Source organism: Thamnophis elegans, chromosome 4, assembly GCF_009769535.1.
Source record: "Thamnophis elegans isolate rThaEle1 chromosome 4, rThaEle1.pri, whole genome shotgun sequence".
NCBI lineage: Eukaryota > Metazoa > Chordata > Lepidosauria > Squamata > Colubridae > Thamnophis > Thamnophis elegans.
This window is the reverse complement of record NC_045544.1, coordinates 116,020,564-116,041,242: the sequence shown is the minus strand read 5'-3', so window position 1 is coordinate 116,041,242 and position 20,679 is coordinate 116,020,564. Positions and strand designations below refer to the sequence as shown.

The 20,679-nt window shown below is 43.1% G+C and overlaps 2 protein-coding genes across 3 annotated transcripts; one reads left to right on the top strand and one right to left on the bottom strand.

Moving 5' to 3' along the window:
* Positions 1–7: 7 nt before the first annotated feature.
* PPM1G (protein phosphatase, Mg2+/Mn2+ dependent 1G) lies at positions 8–7,198 on the top strand. The gene is made up of 10 exons (XM_032215556.1): positions 8–237; positions 584–653; positions 1,507–1,592; positions 2,002–2,137; positions 2,693–3,141; positions 3,338–3,454; positions 3,610–3,844; positions 5,103–5,232; positions 5,851–5,953; positions 6,481–7,198. The coding sequence occupies exons 1-10, from the start codon at positions 118–120 to the stop codon at positions 6,673–6,675; spliced, it is 1,641 nt and encodes a 546-aa protein (XP_032071447.1). The 5' UTR covers positions 8–117; the 3' UTR covers positions 6,676–7,198.
* LOC116507436 (E3 ubiquitin-protein ligase RNF19A-like) lies at positions 7,164–17,265 on the bottom strand. Of its 2 annotated transcripts, none has more exons than XM_032215558.1 (8): positions 16,369–17,265; positions 12,867–13,075; positions 12,555–12,702; positions 11,365–11,527; positions 11,087–11,201; positions 10,777–10,929; positions 9,492–9,675; positions 7,164–9,102 (listed from the first exon to the last, which is right to left on the bottom strand). In XM_032215558.1, the coding sequence occupies exons 1-8, from the start codon at positions 16,833–16,835 to the stop codon at positions 8,940–8,942; spliced, it is 1,602 nt and encodes a 533-aa protein (XP_032071449.1). In that variant the 5' UTR covers positions 16,836–17,265; the 3' UTR covers positions 7,164–8,939. The 2 variants fall into 2 exon arrangements, with proteins under 2 accessions (XP_032071449.1, XP_032071450.1); XM_032215559.1 differs by having other exon boundaries at positions 10,777–10,914; positions 16,369–17,264.
* Positions 17,266–20,679: the final 3,414 nt, after the last annotated feature.

Below are 20,679 nucleotides of genomic sequence, written 5' to 3'. Positions count from 1 at the left end.
GCGGGGACTCTATGGTGTCTTGTTTCCGGTCCCCAAATCGCCTTCCCCTCTGCCGTTCGCTTTCAGCCTTTGCCGCTCTTCCTTCTTCGGCTCGGCGGGGCCCGCGCCTGCCTTGCCATGGGTGCCTACCTGTCGCAGCCCAGCACGGCCAAGAGTTCCGGGGATGGGGTCGGAATTGGGCCGCGCCCGCTTCACTTCGGCTACAGCGCCATGCAGGGTTGGCGGGTCTCCATGGAGGTGAGGGCGGGACGGACCGAGGGCGGGAGAACGGTGTCTTGCTGGACGATTCTGCCCTGCGGGAGGCCGCAGCCTCGTTCCTTATGGCGGCTTTCAATGGGGGAAAAGCGTTCTGGTTATTCTCAGGGCTAACGGCTAGAGACACACGCACACACCCCGTCATGGAGTCCCCTATACTGGCGGAGGTGTGGATAGTTCGGTGCCCCACTGGCCCCGGTAGGCTGCGGAGGACCGTTGCGCTTGTGTTATCTGCCTGCTTTCTTTGGCCTCTTCTGAAATTGCTGGGAGTTTCCAGAACTTGGTCCGCGCTGTTTCCTCCTTTTTAACCGATCCTTCTCTTTTTCAGGATGCTCACAACTGCATTCCCGATTTAGACAGCGAGACGGCAATGTTCTCGGTATACGATGGTCACGGAGGTAAGGGTTACCCAATAACCACGTGTCCACTCGTTGAAGGACATCTGTTGGGACCCGGCCTTTTGAGAAGGCTGTCTTGTGGATCCTTACATCCCCACCGCTCGAGGAGGTTCATTGCCAGTGCTCTTTATTCTTATGATTAAAACATAGTATAGCCTTTATTGTCATTGTATAAAATAAATACAACGAAATTGGTTATGCAGGCACTTGTTTCTAATTGAAACTGACGAGGTTGACCAGTTACAACTAGTCCTCAACTCACCACCGTAATTGGACTCAAAATTCCTGTTGTTAAGCAAGACATTTGTTAAGTGAATTTTGCCCCATTCTACAACCTTTCTTGCTTCAGTTGTTCAGGGAATCACTGCAGTTGATAAGTTAGTAACCCAGTTGTTAAGTGAATCTGACTTCCCCCTTGACATTGCTTGCCAGAGGGTCGCAAAAGGTGATCACATGTTCTTGGTACACAGCAACGGTCATAAATACGAACCAGTTGCCAAGCATCTGAATTTTGATCACGTGTTCATGGGGATATCGGAATAATTTGCAAGTGCAATAATTTTGAATGATCACTAAGTAAGTTGAGGACTACCTGTATTATTACAACATTGCCTTTGTAGGAAGTTTTGATGGTCTGACTGATTAACCTCTCTGGATTTTGTAAATGATGGATTTGTCAATGCTAGGGTCCTAACTCCTGTGCGCCTAATAAATGGATCTTTGCGTTATTTTGGTGGTACCCAATTTGTTCAGCTTGGAGATGCTAATACATGTTTTCTCTGAAACAAACATGAGGTTGTTTTTGAGATGAAACGAGACTGTCAGTTTCTAACTCTTGGCCTCTTTGCTGTAGGAGAAGAGGTAGCCCTGTATTGTGCCAAATACCTGCCAGAGATCATCAAGGATCAGAAAGCATATAAAGAAGGCAAACTACAAAAGGTAAGATAGAAAGGCTGTCTTTCAAAACTATAGAGGAGCATGCCAAAGAAGTACAGCTAATTCTGTGAAGGATTTTGTTTCATGATTCTTTGCCAATCTTTGCCATCTTAATCTTTTTAAGATATTTTCTTTCACTATGTTGTAAAAAATCTAAATTGCTTATTAAAAACTAGAGTTTAGTGTAAATATGAAGCCAATTCTGGTTATAAATTGGCTATTTTTTGTATAACAACAAAAGAGAAAGTGACAGAAATTATTTGGCCACTGGTATCAATTGTGGTGCAGTATAGTATTAGCCTGTTTATTGGGGCTATTAAGAATTGTATCATATCTCTTGGATTAGTTGTTTTTAAATTATTTCTAATATTAATGGTGGTCACAAAGAAATCCTTTATTTTTTTCTTATTAGGCACTTGAAGATGCTTTTTTGGCCATTGATGCCAAGTTGACAATGGAAGAAGTGATCAAGGAATTAGCACTGATGTCAGGGCGGTCTCGAGATGAGGGTGATGAGAAAGATATGAAAGTGGCAGATGAAGATGATGGTGAGTGAAGCAGCAACTTGCAGTCCAGTGCAGATTAGAGGCAAAAGCCAAGTACCACAAAGAGAGCTCTTATATCAACCTTGTATATAACTGAGATTAAATGCCTAAAGTGGAAGGATGTCTGAGGTCACATTCCCTATATTAAAGGAAACATAATTAACTGCCAACTTTAAGAAAGAGCCTAGACAAAACAGGAGGTGGAAAACTAACAGTTCTAAGCCAGCATTACTGGTGATTGGGGTAAAGGGAATTGTAATCCAGCATCATGTTTGCACTTACACACCCCAATCACTTGCAGCTTGGTAAAAACAGTTTATATGATTAGGAAAACTAGTGTCGGGCCCAGTTATAGTGACATGTGACCTTAGGGCCGGCAATTTGTAATGAGAAATATGATTCCATCTGTATTTTAGTAAGTAGATTGATGCCATATGTGTAAAATTCTGTTCCTTTAGTCATAAGAAATGACTTTCCTGAGCTATGATTTAAAAAAGGTAGGTATCTGGATGTGACATTGAGACTGGCTGCACTTTCTCCCCCAATACTCCCATGCAGTGGACAATGAGGAGACTGCCTTGCTGCATGAGGAGGCTGCAATGACTATTGAGGAGCTTCTGACTCGATATGGGCAAAACTGTGTCAAGGGCAAGCTGGGCCCACCAGGCAAAGATGTAACCCAGGAGGATGCCCGGGAGCCAAGTTTGAATGGTGAAGTAGATGCGGAGGAGCCCTCGAGGCGTCATAAAGAGGGTGAAGAAGAGGAGAAAAATGGCAAATTGTGCTCTGAAACCATCAGTACCTCCCATGGTCCAGATGTGGCTGGTGGAGGGGATGCTGGTACTTGCCAAAAAAAGATAGCCGAGGGAGCATCTCCTGCCAGTGGTGAGATGGAGCCATCCTGCTCGTCTGCAAGCAAGAGCCAGCAAGTGATCAAGTCAATGTTCTTTGAGGACAGCGAGGATGAATCAGAGGATGCAGAAGAGGAGGAAGATGACGATAGTGAGGTACCATCACATCATTTGGGCAGTGGGGGGAGGTGCATTTTGTCCTTCCATAACTGAGCTGAAAAAGCAGAATTTAGCCTTCTTTACAGATGAAGGCTAATAAAAAGATACCCCAGGTCCTGCATGCAGGATAGCAGCCAGAGCCATGGGGTCCATTTTATTTTTGTTACGGGTGGATGTATTACATTTTGATTAGGAATGCAGTGAGGATGAGGATAGCTACAGCAGTGAGGAAGAAGAATATGATACTGAAGAAGCAGAAGAGGAAGATGATGAAGACATGATGCTCCCAGGAATGGAGGGCAAAGAAAAGGTCAGTGTTTGTGAAGAAAGCGGGGAAGAAATAGGGGCACCCTGGTCCTTACTGAGATTTGCTGAGCTTTTGCTCTTACCCTGGTTTGAGGCCCACTCTTTCAGTAAGTCTTGTGCTTCCGCATGGGCTCTCCTCACAGTTCTCTTACTCTCCAGCCCGGCTCAGACAGTGGCACAACGGCGGTAGTAGCGCTTATCAGAGGCAAGCAGCTAATAGTAGCCAATGCTGGAGATTCCCGGTGTGTGGTGTCTGAAGGTGGAAAGGCTGTGGATATGTCCTATGATCATAAGCCCGAAGATGAGGTGGAATTGGCCAGAATAAAGAATGCTGGTGGAAAAGTAACCATGGATGGCCGGGTAAATGGTGGCCTCAATCTCTCCAGAGCAATTGGTGAGTAAACAGGTATGCATGTGCTAGAGTTATAGGGCAGTAGCCACTACTGACAATGAACACCAAATCTTCAACTCAGCCTTCGATGACGAAAACATCACACATGGCAATCTTTTGCCCTGCAGCCTCCTTTTCTTTGAAAAAGGAAGCTATTTCTTCAATCATCTGACCTGGAGCTATTGAAGTGCCTTAAGTACAAAATGAATTATTTCATAGTATTAAAGAATAGAACAATCTAAAAATATAGTATTTTATAATGCTTCTTGTTTGCAAATCAAATCTTGCACTAATGGGACTCATTTTTATCAATTGTCAGGAACCAGCTTTTGAAAACTCAGAAGCAAAGGGCTGACAACTTTTCTTATTGAATGTTCCAGGAACAATTAGAAACCTAGCTCCAGGCTAAACTTTAAAGCTGGCTTAATTGTGGACATGCCCATTCACAAGAATAGGTTTTAAACATGGTACATATGATTGATGCCATCTGTGACTTGGCTAAACAAATACAGCATGTATGAATGTGAAATGTAGAGTGAAGTAAGAATTTGTTGCCAATAGTGAATCCTTTGGCTGAAAGTGGCTTAAATGTTGTGAATGTGGTATCAGGGGGCCACAGCCACCGGGCCACAGCCTACTGCCGGGCCATGGCTGGTTTGGGAGTGGGCCATATGAGCAACTGGTCAATGCATGCACTCATGCAGCTCATCTCGCATGAGCAGCGGACCAATATGCGCATGCAACTCAACACATATGAATGGTGGGCTAGCACACATGCACCAGCCCACTACTTGCATGGGCCGGTGTCCCATCCTCCCCTGACCCCTTGCTGGGCCACCAAGCGTAAAGTTTGGGGACTAGATTAAATGGTCTTTTAGCCAGCTCACCCACATTTGGGGGAGTTATTTTCAGGAGGATTTAATGTTGTGGTTTGTCTATGGGAGCATGAAGCTCAAATTGCAGAAAGACCTCAATGAATATTCGTTATAAAGCTGGTTTGACTTGATCCATCATGCAAGTGAATCCCAGTTGATTGATTTGGAAGAAATGGCATGTGTAGCTAAGCTTCATACAAACCAGAAGTTAACTTTAAAAACTTGATATGTTGAAGGTGTGTTTGAGAAATGCCTTGAATGTTCTGTTATTTGCCAGGGGTAGGGGGTTCAGTTACTGAGCATAGCCCAACTTTCTCCTTGTTGCTGCACTTTTCTCTAGGACAGTGAACCCTCAAATAAATATCTTGATCATTTTTGTATCTTAGGAGATCATTTCTATAAACGTAACAAGAATTTGCCCCCAGAAGAACAGATGATCTCAGCGCTGCCAGATATCAAAGTGCTGACAATCAACGATGACCACGATTTTATGGTCATTGCCTGTGATGGCATCTGGTAGGTGGAAATTGAGCTTTGGGATAAACGAGAATCCTTACAATGGTGCTCAGCTGAAGCTTAATTTTTTCAATATACTTGGGGAGTAGAGAGTGCTGATAACTTGTACCAAATCAAGACCTGGAAGGGATTATAATTGAAGAGATGAGGGCAGGTTGATGTAATTGTGGTTCCACCACAAAACCGCGGTAGACTAAAGCGCGCTCGACTAAAGCGCGTACGTGACGTCATCACAGCGCGACGAAAACAGCACGCTGTGAGCGGTAAACTTAAAATGAACGTGTAAATCTAAACCTAACCCCCCCAAACCTAACCCTAAGCCTAACCCTTAACCTAACCCTATACCTAACCCTTAACCTAACGCTAACCCTTAACCTAACCCTAACGCTTAACGTAACCCTAACCCTTACCTTTATGTGAATCGGCTTGCTTTAAAAGCGCTTTTTAAAGCGCCCTTTTTTCTCCGCGGTCGTATTTGTCGCACTGCTGATGACGTCAGGTACGCGCTTTAATCGGGCGCGCTTTAGTGGACCGCGGTTTTGACGGGTCATGGTAATTGTAACCTATCCTAGTCTTACATTTATTTTTCATGATCTCTCTCTCTCACTCCTAATCCAGGAATGTCATGAGCAGCCAAGAGGTGGTGGATTTTATTCAATCCAAGATCACACAGAAGGGCGAAGATGGGGAGTTGCGATCTCTTTCATCTATAGTAGAAGAAGTGAGTTGGAGACTGGGAGATGTGACATTTGAAATTTAGGAATAAATTTCTAAAGCATATGGGAAAAGACATTCAGCTCTTAGGTTTAGGATATTTTTTTTAGGCTGATGTTCTATTTGATATAGAAAGATTGCCAGGAGACATGATCTGTTTGGGGCTCTAAAAAGTTTCTCTTTGAAAGCACCTAAGAAGGACTGGATCTTGGAATGCAACAGGCATACATTGTTTACTGACTGGGTCCCAGTTGGTTGATTAAGCCTGGGGAACAGTCACCTATCTTGATAACAAATAATCTTCAAGAACTGAAAAATGTTACCGGATAATCATTAGGTTTGTAGTCCACTTCTAGTAAATCTGGTTTGGTTTACACAAAGATTCCTTCCTGCAAGTCTTATTTACAGGCTGCCTGGCAGGTATCTGAAACCATCAGACTATTGCCTGAATTTCTCTGTCTTTCTGATTTAAGGGGTGTGTGGCAGAAGGTGAACTTCCTGCTGAAGTCATTCTCTTAACTTTTATCTAAACAGCTCCTGGATCGCTGTTTGGCTCCTGACACATCTGGTGATGGAACAGGCTGTGACAACATGACTTGTATCATCATCTCTTTTAAACCACACATCAATCAAGGCTCCCCTGCTGAGAGCAGCAAACGGAAACTGGAGGATAGCACAACAACTAGCCCCACAGAAGAGGGTTGTAGCAAGAAGGCCCGACAGGACTAGCAGCCAAGTTGGGTAGGGAATTGCCCACGCGCTCACTGGACTCTTGTTTTCTAAACAAAGCTGAACTTTTGATGCCTGTTTTAGGCTTTTTTATCCTTAGGGAGGCCCATTTTGTCTTTATTATTTGGAGGGAGAAAAGGGATTCAGGGTGGGCCCCATTGGTGTTTGAAACCATTCCAAAGAGTGAATGGCAGGGAGGGTCATACTCTGACCAAAGCCCAGAAGGCAGTTCTACCTGCTCAAACACTCTCTGTCACACACACACTCACACACACAGAGTGAGAGACCACTGCAGCGTTTCTATATGGTTGTTGCCATTTCCGTGCCTGTGAGTTTTCTGTTGGCAGGAAGCAGTTTTACAATGTGGAGATTTCAGAGCTGCAGTTTTATTTAAGGCCTCCACTTTTTTTTAATTTTGTGGGACTGATTGCCATAATTCCCCCCACCCCATGGCTACCAAGCCCCAACTCTGTGTCATTCATTTTCAACTGAGATTTTTTTCAAACTAAAAACTAAAACTCTTTATCAGTGACTGTGTACTTTTGTAAAATTGTGAGGGAAGGAAGATGAACTGAACTGTTATGCCATTCATTGATTCTGTAGTCTCTTCCCTTTTCTTGCTCATTCCAATTTCTTCCCAATTCCAAATCCTTTCCCACTATGAATTCCATGCCTGTGACTTGCAAGGTCTTATTCTGCCAAAGCAAACTAGGACCAACAATACATTGTCTTGTCCGTGGAAACTTTTATCTTAGGGGGTTGGACTAGGTAACCTACAAAGTCCCTTCCAACTATTATCTGTTCTGTTATGATTTCCCCAGGAAAAGACAGATGTCCCCAATTCATTGGGGGGGGGGGGGGTTGTGGAAAAGTAGGATTCTTTTCTCTGAAAATAGGGGAACCTAAATTTAGCCACATGATTTTTTGTTAAGACTTGAGTGCAAGGCCATGAAATATAGCACTCTTATTTTACAGTCATAAATTTAAATTTGAATTTGAAAAAAAAAGTGGGAATTGGAAGCCTTTGAGAGACAAATCTTTGGCTTCCATTGCCACCCTTAAAACTCCCCAAACATGAAAACAAGTTGGGCACCGTTATTTTAGCCTCCCGCAAATGAGCCAAAATTGTGGATGTCACTGAAATACCCCTTTCAACAGGTAGCAATGTAGTTCGCCAGCCCATTGAAAGTTGTTTGCCCTTTTTTCCAAAGTGTTTTTTTTTTAATAACAGCTTTTTCCCATTTTGTTGCATCTTTTGTTCCTAAGCCATAGATTGGTATAAGGCTAACCCAAAGTTGATTTTCAACCTTTCTTGCCTCAGTCCTATGGATTATAGGGTCATAATACTACCAGACACTGAAGTTCCTTCAGTTTCAATATTGAGGTAAAAATTTAAGTAACCTTTAATTACTTGCTGCTTTAAGTGGAATTACTGCTGTTCCATTAGATTTCTGAGGAATTCCTTAATCAGGGATTTCATAGGAGCTTATTCTATAATAATGGCTTTAATAGCAAGTCTCCTGTGGGACTTGTTATAAAGCAATCCATAATGTAGTCCAGAATCTCTCATAAGTTCTAGCTTAGCTGCAAGTGCACCCTTTTTCCTCCTACCCTATGCCCTTCCTTTGATTCTCTGAAATTGGCGTTAGGCTTTCACTTGAAGATTTTCCAGTTTCCCCAAATCTCGATCTTCATCCAGAAGATTAACATATGTAGCTATCTTATCACAACTGAAACTCTGGCCTATTTAGATCAGTGCTTTCCCCTCCACAAGTACTCTGCTCAAAGTGGTTACTTAAAATCATTTAATCAGAGGTAGGAAATCTACGATTCAGGAGATCTAATCCATATGGCCAATTATGAGTGATGCTTGAAGTTGTAATTCAACATCTGGAAGATTAGAGGTTTCCCAAGCCTCCTTTAATGTGAATCTGGCCTCAGTTGTTCTCTCAGTGGTTGTTCAGAAATTTAGCCCCATCTGGCAAAACCTCTTCCCACCACCTAATTAGGTAACGCATGGAGTTCCATCCCTACATATTAAAAAGGGAGGATCCATTAGACTCCTCTGATAGCTGCTATTTATTATCTTGAAGCACCAAAGGTCTTAATTAAGTGGAAGGCAGAATGGGGGCTAAAAGATGCCAAGTGTTTGGGTAACCGAAGTGAGCAGTGATGAATCTTGCATGGGCTGTAGACAGACTTGGCTTTCAAGCTAGGAGAGCTTGGATCTTCAGTCCATGGTTGCTTCTGTGTGTTATGTTGCTTTACTCTGTCATCACTCCCGCCAAACTGCAGCCATCACTTGTATAGGCGAGCGAATCTGCTGAAAAGCTGTGGCCTGATGCAGCACTACAGAGACTGTGCTCCCCAGCAGCCTGTGGCTGAGTTTCAATCTCCACTTCCACTTCCACCGTATTCAGGCCATCCCTGCACAGGAGAAGAACAGCGCTACTTGTGAAGCGGGTGGAATATGGCTCAGAAAAACAGGGTAGAGAATTATAATTCACAAGATTGCACTAGAAGGCAAACTGGGAAGAAGGAATGTGTGGGGGTTTTTTTCTTCCCTCTACGCTACTGTATTGTTTCTGAAATGAAAACAGAATGAGGATGTCTGCCATGACTGAGAAACTGGAGGTAGCAGTGAGATGGAACTTCTCCCAAACTGGACTCGCAACAGCCCAATAAAGCAGACCTGAGCCAACACTGCATGTTCAATAGGTCTTCCTTTCCTGCTCTTGCCTTCCATCCAGACTTTACTCATAAGGGGTAACTTTGCGTGGGACGCCCTCCAACCCTCCCAAATCCACTAGACTGACCTGTGAGAAGTTTCTTGAGCTTCACTCAGCATGCTGCCTGCCAAGGCTACAGTGCTGGCAGATTTGCTTTTCCGATCTTTTTGGCATGGCTCTCCATGTTGACTGTTACTTGAATGGGGGATGGAAGCAGAAGCCCCCTTCTCAGGCACCATAGGGGTAGGCAGCACAGCCAGCAGTTCGTTCACTGGTATGAAGAAAGAAAGGATAAACATGGCAGCATCCCCTTTCTTGGCATCAAGAAATATCTTCACATATCTAAGTAGCCTCTGCAAGGTTTCCTTAATGGAAATATTGATTTCATGAAACCTAATCGAATAAAACTATCTGCAACGGTAGAGAGCGAGCAAAATTTTCAAATGGTACTAAAACAGAAAAGAGGAACAAGGGGGTTTATAGTCACACAGTTTTTAAAAAGCTCATAAATTCTGAATATTAAATGTCAGTTTTAGAAAGCTGCTCTGTTGTGGTATTTCCCATCTTGTTACTACTCATATCTTTCAGCAATTGGAGACAATATGAGTATGAGATACAAGTATCTAGCTATTATACAAAGGGAGAAATGCAAAAGTTAGGGGAATTCCTGAGACATTCCCTGATTATGTAAAATAATTAAAAAGAATCACTTCTGAGTTTTCTGGGACAATTAGAAAAAATGGCATTTTAAGAATCCTTGCTGTGTAATCAACTGGGTCAGTTAAACTAGTTTTCACGCAAAGCCATCAGAGCCGTCAATGGAAACAGGCAAAGGGTGAAACTCAATGGGAATTATAACACTATGACATTTCTGAAATAATACCAAATAATACCAGCTATATAAAAAAACCATAGGAAAATAATGTCAAAGAATTGAGAGCTGGTTGGCTTTCATTCATTGATAACTAAATTTTATAGGAACAGACCACCTGAAGCCCAGATAGGAAGCTGTAACATAACTCATCAAACTGACATGACAGTGTTCTTCCATAAACAGAACCAAGAGATATCCCATTACTAGAATGGTTGCAAAACAAAGATATTGTTCCAATGTAATACTATTGGAACCTATATGTAATTGCAAGCCTTGCAGGTTCAAAAACCATGGGCTGCTGTATTTGCTGTAGACTCTTCTCTCACACCTCAAAGCGAGATATCAACTTTCTAATGGCAAAATTAGAAGAAATTATTTTATGGCTTAAAGGGCAAAGCCAGAATGTATTAAATGAAAGCCGCTTGTGATGTGCCCCTCCCCTGGACTAAACTACTTTGCCTCTCTTGACTTCAGCACCACTCACAACAACTCACGTACATTTGGCGAGGTTCTCCAGTTCCACTGTGCTGAGCTCCCCAGCTTTCTTTCGGGAGTTTCCACACCCCCAACGATTCCGGCACAGAGAGAGTACCACGACCCCATACACGTAGGTGAGCATCAGGGGCACGCCCACCCCTGCAGGCAAAGAGCCTGTTGTAAGAACCACCTCTGTTCAAGGACTGTTCATGCAGCCATGCAATTCATGAAAGGCAGAAGATTTCCCTTTCGGTACAAAAGCAAAAAAAAAACCACAACAGCTTGTGGATCCACACGCACCCTCCCATCTCGGTCTCCTTGTGGCTCTTACCAACAGTGACAGCTGTGATGACAGGGGACACAAAGAGAGAGAGGAGAATGCTGCTGGCAACAGAAAGACACTGCTGGCAGCCTGACAGTTTGCTCTTGCGCCCATGGCTCAAAACCTGGAGGAAAAGGAAAGACAGAATAAAGAGATCCCCAGAAAAACTACTTTTTAATTTGTCCTGAAGAAGTTGCATTTCCCATGAGCCTACAAGAACATCCTGTACACATTTTAGGGGCCTCTGTGATTAGGAAATGATATGGCCTCCGTGCAAGTCTCCTTACCTTCTTCCCTGTGTAAATCGGTATGCCCAGGGTGATGACCGGCACTGCGATGCCAGCAACAATTGAGATCACCATTGGGGCACCCAACACCATGCCCAGCTGCCATAGGAGCTTCCGGGTTCGAGACCAGGGCTTCTTTCCCCAAAAGGTGCAGCCAGAAGGACTGAGGAGAAAACAGGAATCCGTTATGAAAAAAGGGGCATTCAAAAGTACAAACTGCAGATACCCTTAATTTTTCCTGTTAGTTAACACACGGCTTGCTACCATGTACTTCCAAAGCAGTTTTTGCAGCGTCAAAAACCAGGAAGTTGGTTTGGGTTGTTTCTGAAAACCAAGTCTCTTTCCCAGAATTAAACACTCACTTGTGAAATCCACTACTGTTGCTCCCTAACATCTACTGGACTTGATGTAGCCCAGTCTCTTTGCATTCCATATGTACAAGATGTGGATCTCACTCATCTAGAGAGAAGTATAAAGCTATTATTTCAGAAGTTCAAGGCTTTCTGGAATTCTTAACCTGTTGCCAGTAGTTTTTTATTTATTTGTTTTCAGAATTCTATTAAAGTTGTTATCCACTTGACTGTTCTTGATATACTCAACTTAGTTGTGAACGTCTATGTCACTATGCGACTTTCTATGGTAGAATAGCAATAGGTAAGTTTAATGTATGGCATATTTATAAACACATATTTATATTAATTGTAAGATGAAAGATTAAAAACTAAGATATTTAGAAGAAAAAGGAAGGGAAATAAGAACTAAACCAAAATTGCAGGAGATAATAATTATAAAGAAATGACTTCCAATTTTCTTTTACAGCAGTTAGAGGTAAATTAACCTCTTACTCTATGGTTATAATATTTTTATTTTTAAAATGGTATGTCTGTATAAATAAATGGTGCCCTGGATTCTAATTCAATCATAAAACCTTATTTGCCTTCAATGGCTCATCTTGTCCATGCCTATAAATGTATACAATTTAATTTAGTGAGGCTTACTCCCCCATAAGTAGATAGGGGCAATCTCATCATCTAATCCATATTATTCAAAGTACTTCTTTGAGCTCTCATAATTTATTTCCATTTCTACCAAGCCTTTGATCTGCAGCTCCATTCCCTGAAAGCCCTGATGGACAGAATAAAAGCCTGGAGTGGCCAGATCCACTCCATTTCCCTCTCCACTTGCAACACCTGAGGAAATGCACATCCGTGATTTCTTGCATGCAGAGCCAGCAGAAAAGGCAGCCACAGACAGTGCAGTTCATACGGTTGCAGCTCCCATCGTTGATCTTCATGATGAAGGCACCACAGCGGGGACAGACCTTGATGGTGTCAGAGTCTACGAAAAGCAGAAAGAAGAAAACGGCTTAAACTAATGCAGCTGATCAGGCCCCAACAGACATACTTAGGGGCAGAGATAGGAGGGTTGTGACAGAAAAGATACAGGCAAGGAAGAAACCCAGTGCTGAGAGAAGGCAAAGAGGTACCATTGCCTCAACTCACTGTGAGCTGCTTCCTCTTTCCAGATCAATTGCGTGGAGAGTTCCACAGCTCCCAAAGGGCTCTGCTGCTTCCACTCCCGCCAGGCCTGCTCACAGGAGGAATTGGGGTGCCAGGGCTGCCGGCAATGATAGCAAAATTCTGTCTTGCAATCCTGACGACCACAAACAAGCCGGGGGCATTCAGCACAGCCATATGCAATCACGGCATAACTGGAGGAGGAAGGGGGCAAAAAAAGCAGGAACATCAACTCAATAGCGCTCACAGAATTCATTCTCCTAATTCAACCTTTATTTTTATTTGTATTTACACCTGACCTACCTTTCAGCAGCTGAAGGCAATATACCGTGTGCTCCTTCTCCAATTTTCCCCCATAACAACCCACTTGCGAGCTAGGTTGGGCTGAAAAAGAAACTGGTCCAAATTTACCTAGTAAGTTTCCAAGGCTAAAGACGAACTAGAGGGATTTCCTTAGTGCCAATTCAATACATTAACCATTATACCATACTGATTCTTTAAGCTTTGACATTTGGCCTTTTATTATCTATATTATTTTATTATTTATTTTATTAATGTATAAGGCTGCCTTTCTTGTCCAAGCAACTCTTGTGAGTTTAAGGATTAAAACTAAAACAGTACAAATCTAAACAAATAGGAAATGGCAGCTGAAAATAAAAATCTCAGAGTAATAACAAATCACCTGAGTTTTGCTAACTTCCTGACCGCCAATGCCAGGGCAAATAGCCACTCTTAAGCATTTTCTGAAAGGCCAGCAGGTTGTGACCAATTAGATCTCTTGGTAAAGATGTTCCAGAGGACAAACACCGTGATTGAAAAGGTCTTATTTCCTGGGTCTCGCAAGTTGGTATTTTTTAATTCAGGAGTCCTGTAACATGTTCCTCCTGCCAGATCTTAATATAGCTAGTCCTCCATTAACTAGAATAATTGGGACCAGGATTTCTGTTTCTAAATGACAGTAATAAAACATGATGTCATGTGACCACACCATTTAGCAACAGTTCTAGCAATCCTTGTTGCCATTGATAAGCAAGGACCATGAAGGATGTTAAGGGAGGACCTCACATGACTGACTTTCTAGTGGGAAACTAGGGAATGTCTCAAATCGAAGTTATTGTGGGATGCTATGTGAATTATGGATTGATCACCAAGTGCTTGAATCCTGTGATTGCACTGCTATGTGCCAGCCCTCCCTGGTAAACCAAACAGGAAATATGACCAGATGAGCTAATTCTATTTTATTACACGGCTGCATTAACAGAATCTTGTAAGTCTAAAGCTACAAATTTCCTGGCACCATTTTTATCCATTGGAACAACTCGGATATGTCTTTCCTAAATGTCATCCTTCCTCTGACTGTTAAGCCACTCTGTCTTGTCTGATTGTTTCCTAGGCACCCCTGCCACATACTGCACCATTGCAATCTAAGTATGCATACCAGATTGGTGATGAGGACAGTTGTTCAGTACCATTGTAAGTCAGTTGCTGAATGACTGTTATGCAAGGACCACCTATAGGGGAGTAACAACAACTGGGGAAAGTAGCCCTTCAGTTATCCTGGCCACTACTACAAAATGCTTTATAAGTAACAACCTGCATTTTGAGTTGCACCTGGAAGCGTATTAGGAGCTAGCGCAAATCACTTTCCCATTCAATCCACTTCCTACAACTTGAAACTTCTTTTAATTCTTTTCGAATTAAGAGTTTTATGATGGCAGCCATGATCCTGCCACCACCTCTATGTAACATTCCCATTCTCCATAGCACCATAACTCTATCCGTTGAGAGATAGACATGGCTAGGAATCACCAGACAGAAATTATCTGCATCTTCTGTACATACTTTTTGTAGCATCAATGGGATTTGCTTCTGTGGTGGTTTGCTTAGCTTCAGCATCTCCAGATTTTAATCAAGCTTTTCTATCCTATCACCTTAGGGTAGGGGCTGACAAAGCAAATCTATCAAGACAGCCTTATGTCTTGTTCTCCCCGATACCTAAATAAGCAAGGTTGCAAAGAAGATTTTTTTATCTTTAAAACACTGTTGCAGAAGGGCAAGAGAACAGTTCAGTTAAATTCCTAACCAGCTATCTGCATCAAATCAAATGCAATCAGCGCCTAACAGCACAGTGTGTGCACTTGCAACTGTGTCTTCATAAAGAAGGAGCACAACCTGGTAAGATGGGAAGGAGAAGAGTGAAGCCAGGAGAACGGCAAGGGAGAACGAAAAAACCTGATCTCAGGAAAACAGATCTGCTGGATAAAGTACGAATGGCAACCATAGAATAAGCAGGTACAGGGTCTCTCTGGGTACTCTCGTTTATTTAGAATCCTCAACTTCAGGTTCCCACTGAAGTTTTCACTTAAATCTACCATGTAGATGAATTCACTTTATTTAGAACTGGGACCTCCAATCCAGTCTTATACTAACAGGCCAATTTATTAAAATGTCTTCCAAGTCAAGAAGTCAAGTTACCATGCTCTAACACCAATGTTTTGAAACTGAAATCGTCTGCAGGTCAAGTGATGCTCTGTCTCAATGAGCTCTGGATCTCTGCATCAGTCCCACCACCATCCAGGATGCCAAATAGACCCAGATCTGTCTGCAACTGGAAAGGGAAAGTTGGTGCAGAAAGTGAGTAAATGAACTGATTGAGAAAATGGATGCACGGAGATCAACAATGGCTGCCCAATCTCAACCATCTTGTATATTAACTCCACTTCATCTTTTCTCCATCAAAACATTTACTCTTTCCTGCAGGTTGAATTTCAGTTTAATGCAAAACCTCTTCTTCTCTGGCTGTATGCAGTCAACCTATTAAAGCACTATGGGCGGACTTATCAGGGGATTGCCCATATAAAGTTGACAACAAACAGAACCAAATACTGTAAGCCAACACACCAGGAACATGTACATTCACACAACTAACTTCGATTGATTTAAAATGTGGTTAAATAGTTCGGGTTTTGTGTTTGTTTTTTGGTGACTTAGCCTGACTATTATCCAAAGCACCTGAGGGTAGAACAAGAAGCAATGTGTGGAAACTAATCAAGGAGAGGAGCAACTTAGAACTGAGGAGAAATTTCCTGACAGAACAATTAATCAGTGGAACAGCTTGCCAACATCTTGTTTTTAAGATGTTGGATAACCAGTTGTCTGAAATGGTATAGGGTTTTCTGTTTAGGCAGGGGGTTGAATTAGAAGGCCTCCAAGGTTCCTTCCAACTGTGTTATTCTATTCTATACTATATTATACTATTCTATTCTATTCTATGATGCCAGTACATGCTTTAGCCCAGGAAACAGATCAATTGGGTAAGAAGATTGGGCATGCTTTTGAAGGGAGCCTCTGAAAACACTTAAAAGAGAGCACCACAGTCCCTTAACCCAGCTCAGTCTGAAGCATTTCTCTAGTGAGATTTCTGCACCTGCTCAAGGTTTCCCCTCCTGCCCCGCCACAAGGCCTCTGAGCCACCCTGCACCCCCACCTGCAATCAGGGGCCGGGCACCAGCGCGTGCCAGGGTCGGCAACTAACAGGCGTCTCAGCAGGTACTCTTCGTATTTGTCGCGCAGGCCGGCCTCAGGCAGCAGCTGGTGAATCTCGGCCGGTTGCAACAGAGCCGGACAGTGCGGACAGGCCAGTTGGACGCGGCTCTCGCTGATCTCGATGCGCAAATACTGCTGCAAACAAGTGAGGCAAGATAGGTGGGCACAGGAGGAAAGCGCGGGGAAGGCCGCCGCGGGCTGGGCCAGAAGGCAGAGCGGGCACTCTACCAGGTCCTCCCGGTCCTGGTGGTCCTCATCCTCTGGAAGCATTAAGGCGACTCGGGTCTCCTCGGCGCGGTCTAACGGGGGCCCCTCCGGCTCCCCGAGCGGTTCCGACATCGTTTGGGATTTCCGTCCAAAGAGGCTCATGACACCGAGAGAGGAAGGGCCCACCCTGGGTCGCTTCATCTGGACCGAAGATGCTCGGAGACGCGTCGGGCGGAGGCGTTCAGCCCATCGCCCGGCTCAACCCGCAGAAAGGCCGGAGAAGTGGCGGCCGAAGGGCTCCTCCTCCATCCCCGGATTCAGAGTCTCCGATGGGCCGCGGTCTCCACTTTTCAGCCGCGCTTAGCCATCGGCTGCCTCCTGCTCCAACCGCGCCTCTAATTTCCTTCCAAGAGGGCAGGAAAGAAGCCAGCAGCGAGGGCGCAAAGGCTGGACCGCTTTCCCCGGGCTTGGAACCGAAAACACCCCCGCCGCGAGGGAACGAAGGGGGCGTCGCGGGGCTATTGCGGAGCCGGCGAGCTTCCCCCAAGGATAACTCGCTAGCCACTCGGCCACTTTGTCCTTGGAAGAACCAGCGAAAGGCGGGGACTCTGCGCCTGATTCGCTTGTGCCCCGCGGTGTCGCCACCTCTTGGCTCTCGCTTTAGCGCACTCGCCTCCCTCCCCCCAACCCCAACCCCGCTCGGCAGCCTGGGAAGTGTAGTCCTCCAGGAAGAAGGAGCGGAACAAAGGGAGCGTCTTGCGAGTCCTGCTCGTTCTTCAAAGTTTTTTTCTTTTCTTCGGCCCCTTTTTGTGAAGAAAAAAAAAGAGTCGTCACACCGGGATGAAAGCAGAAACAGCACATCAAAGTTGCACGGGGATTCTGAAAGATCTTGACGGGCTTGAAACGGTGGGCCCTCCCCTCTCCAATTAAATGCAATCTCAGGGGTGAGAAAAGTAACGTCCTACAACACCTAGACAAGAAAAACCAATTGCACGGCTATCGAATACATGGTGCCCGGCTCAACAGGAGCAATTGCGAGAGGGATCCTAGGTGTCCTAATAGATCGCCACTTAAGCATGACTGAGCAGTGTGCTGCAACTACCCAAAAAACTAATGCAGTCCTAGGTTGCAACTTGCAACAACGGAGGGATAGTTTCAGGATCACGTTGTACTGTTTTATGCAGCACTGGTGAGACGACATTTGGAATACTGTGTCCAATTCTGGTCAACCACAATGTGAAAAAGATATTGAGACTCTAGAAAGAGTGCAGAGAAGAGCAACAAAAATGTTAAGGGGTCTGGAGGCTAAACCATAAAATGAAAAATTAAGAGAACTAACAAAGAGAAAGACTAAGGGGGGTGTGATAGCAGTCTTCTAGTACTTGAGGGGCTCTCACAGAGAAGAAGGAGTCTCAACCTATTTTCCAAAGTACCTGAAGGCAGGACAAGATCATTAAAGAGAGACAACCTAGAACTAAGGAGAAATGTCCTGACTGTGAGAAGAGTTAATCGGTGGAATAAATAATCTGCGGAAGTTGTGGGTGCTCCATTACTGGATGTTTTAAAGAAGAGGCTGGACAGCCATTTGTCTGGAATAGTATAGGGTCTCCTGCTTGAGCAGGAGGTTGAGCTAAAAAACCTCCAAGGCCCCTCCCTACTCTATTATTCTATGTTTTAAGAGTCTTCCCCTGTTAATGGATTTAGCCTCTCTATGTCACCTCAGGGGTCCTTGAGAGATTTTTCAGTTATGGAATGAAAAACGTTGGTGCTACTTTTTACATGACTGAGGACAATCTCCCATAGCACGTTGAAGTTAGTGTTTCTCAACCTTGGTAATTTTAACATATGTGGACTTCAACTCTGGGTGTTGAGGTCCACATATCTTAAAAGCTGTTGAGTGTGTGTATGGGAAAGTGTGTGCTAAAGTCTCAAATTGCATGAACAGACCATTGTTGTCTTCACAAATCATTCAGTGCTCTAACTAACCAACCAGATTGTGGCTTAAAAGGATAGCAAGTTCCTACTGCATGCTAAAATGATGGATAAGTTCTTACTACGGTACACGCTAAACATATGTTTTCTATGGGCAGGAAATACTGCTTTGGAGGGTATACAGCAGGCAACTTGCTGTTTACCCTGCTTCAGAAGTTTTGATCTTCAAGACCCAGGAGTCCTCTTAGTGTGGCCAATGGCATAAGGCTATATATATTGAAGCCTAAAACGTAACAAGCACTAAATTGCCTCTCCCTGAGACAGATCAAATACTGGATTCAAATTGTCAGTAAATATCCTCAGAAAGCAAACATATACATTGTCATCATCATTATGATTACAGTACCCGCAAAGTGTTAATCATATAACTTCAGCTTGTCTACTTTGCACAACATGCTAGCCTAGGTTAAATGGGCTTTGGCAATTTAGGGTTGTATATTACAGAAACTTAGCCATTATTTAAATATGTTGTAGATCAGGCCATAACATTTAAAAAAGGGTTTATTTACTTGGGGTTAGTGCTATGTTACTATAGCACTTAAACAACTGTGTTTTGTTAAACCATGTTTAGCATTTAACATGCTGAACAAACCCAACTGTTGAACTGGTTTGCTACTCACAAGACAGAATAGCACCTGAATATTGTGTCTTATTTTAATTTAACTGTAGACAAACACAAAGTCGTTTAAGAAGTAATAAACGTAACAGGAATGTGAAGACTATTCCTGTGTCACGCATGCAACTATAATCACTGGACAAAGTTTATAAGTACTGATTGCATTGAGATCAGGATTCTCAGAGAGCTCAAGGGAACTGATCTTGAAACACTGAGAAATCAAAAACTCTGGAGGAGAATTCCATCATCTTCCTGGGGTGAGAATTCCTCTTAAATAAGAAAGAAAGACTCATTCAAAAGAAGGAAAAAAATATCCCTCCAAATGTCGCCCCTTCCATGAGATAATAGGCATGTATTTACTTCCAATAGGTCTAGATTTCCAGGACTTTGGATAAACTATCATTGCTGAAAACTGTTGGGTTTTCTGACAAACCTGAAAACAGCATGGTGAATTAATTGTCTAATACTCCTAGAATGCTGGGGAATTCTGGGACTTGAAGTCCACACATTTTAAAATTCTGAGGTTGAAAAATACTGATCTAGTACAAAGGTTATAGATACTCCCTGTTAGCAGATAGTGCTGGAATGAAGTCAATGGTCATAGTGCATATTAACACATTTGCAAAGGAAAATATGGACATGAAATTCTGGAATTTAAGTTGCTAGTGAATATACTGAAAGCCAGAAGCTCACAAACTCCTCTTTATTTGTGCAAATCCAAGGGACTTCAATGTGTGATAATGAGGTTAGTTTATGAATAAATGTGTTACTCCAGTGCAAAAAATGTTAAATCACATCCACATTGATTCTAAAGAAAGTACAATCTGCTTTTCCATTCCTGATATACCAGATTCACTTGGAGGAAACTTACAGGAAGATATGTGGAAAGGCCCCGTGTGAAGATCTGGACTTGGAGGTTAGACTTTAGCCTTGTGTCTAAAATGATTGTACATGCAACCCACTTCTTAGGCAGCAATTCCCAGCCTTTTGCTGCATCATAATTAAAACCTTTGGAGAACCACCAGCTAGGATTGGCACTTTCATGCAGTTTAGCCTATATCATTCCTTTATCTGGCACCCTGAAAATTAATTCAAATTTAAAAATAGATAAATATCATGGTTTTTTAAAATACATATTTATGTATTTTTAAAATACAATAAATTCAGGATGCCAAATGAAGGGATGACATAGACATATAGATATACAGACATACAGATATACAGACATACAGACATACAGATATAGATATAGATACAGACATACAGACATACAAATACATAGATATATAGATTGCTACATCTTTTCCACTGAAAACTTATAAGAATTTAGATGAGAAGAAAACCATTATTTTGTGGGAATTTCTAGACTCCTGAGTTTCAGAAACATCAGTTGGGGAATTTAAAGCATGAAAACGTATGGCATTAAAACCTTTCACC

Excerpts from the sequence above, each read along its gene's own strand:
- PPM1G (XM_032215556.1), top strand. The coding sequence starts at position 118 with ATGGGTGCCTACCTGTCGCAGCCCAGCACGGCCAAGAGTTCCGGGGAT. Across the intron at positions 2,138-2,692 it reads AGTGGCAGATGAAGATGATG|TGGACAATGAGGAGACTGCC; the intron begins GTGAGTGAAGCA and ends ACTCCCATGCAG. Across the intron at positions 5,954-6,480 it reads TTTCATCTATAGTAGAAGAA|CTCCTGGATCGCTGTTTGGC; the intron begins GTGAGTTGGAGA and ends TTATCTAAACAG.
- LOC116507436 (XM_032215558.1), bottom strand. The coding sequence starts at position 16,835 with ATGAAGCGACCCAGGGTGGGCCCTTCCTCTCTCGGTGTCATGAGCCTC. Across the intron at positions 11,202-11,364 it reads CGATTTACACAGGGAAGAAG|GTTTTGAGCCATGGGCGCAA; the intron begins GTAAGGAGACTT and ends CTTTTCCTCCAG. Across the intron at positions 9,676-10,776 it reads ACTGGAGAACCTCGCCAAAT|TGAACGAACTGCTGGCTGTG; the intron begins GTACGTGAGTTG and ends TCTTCATACCAG.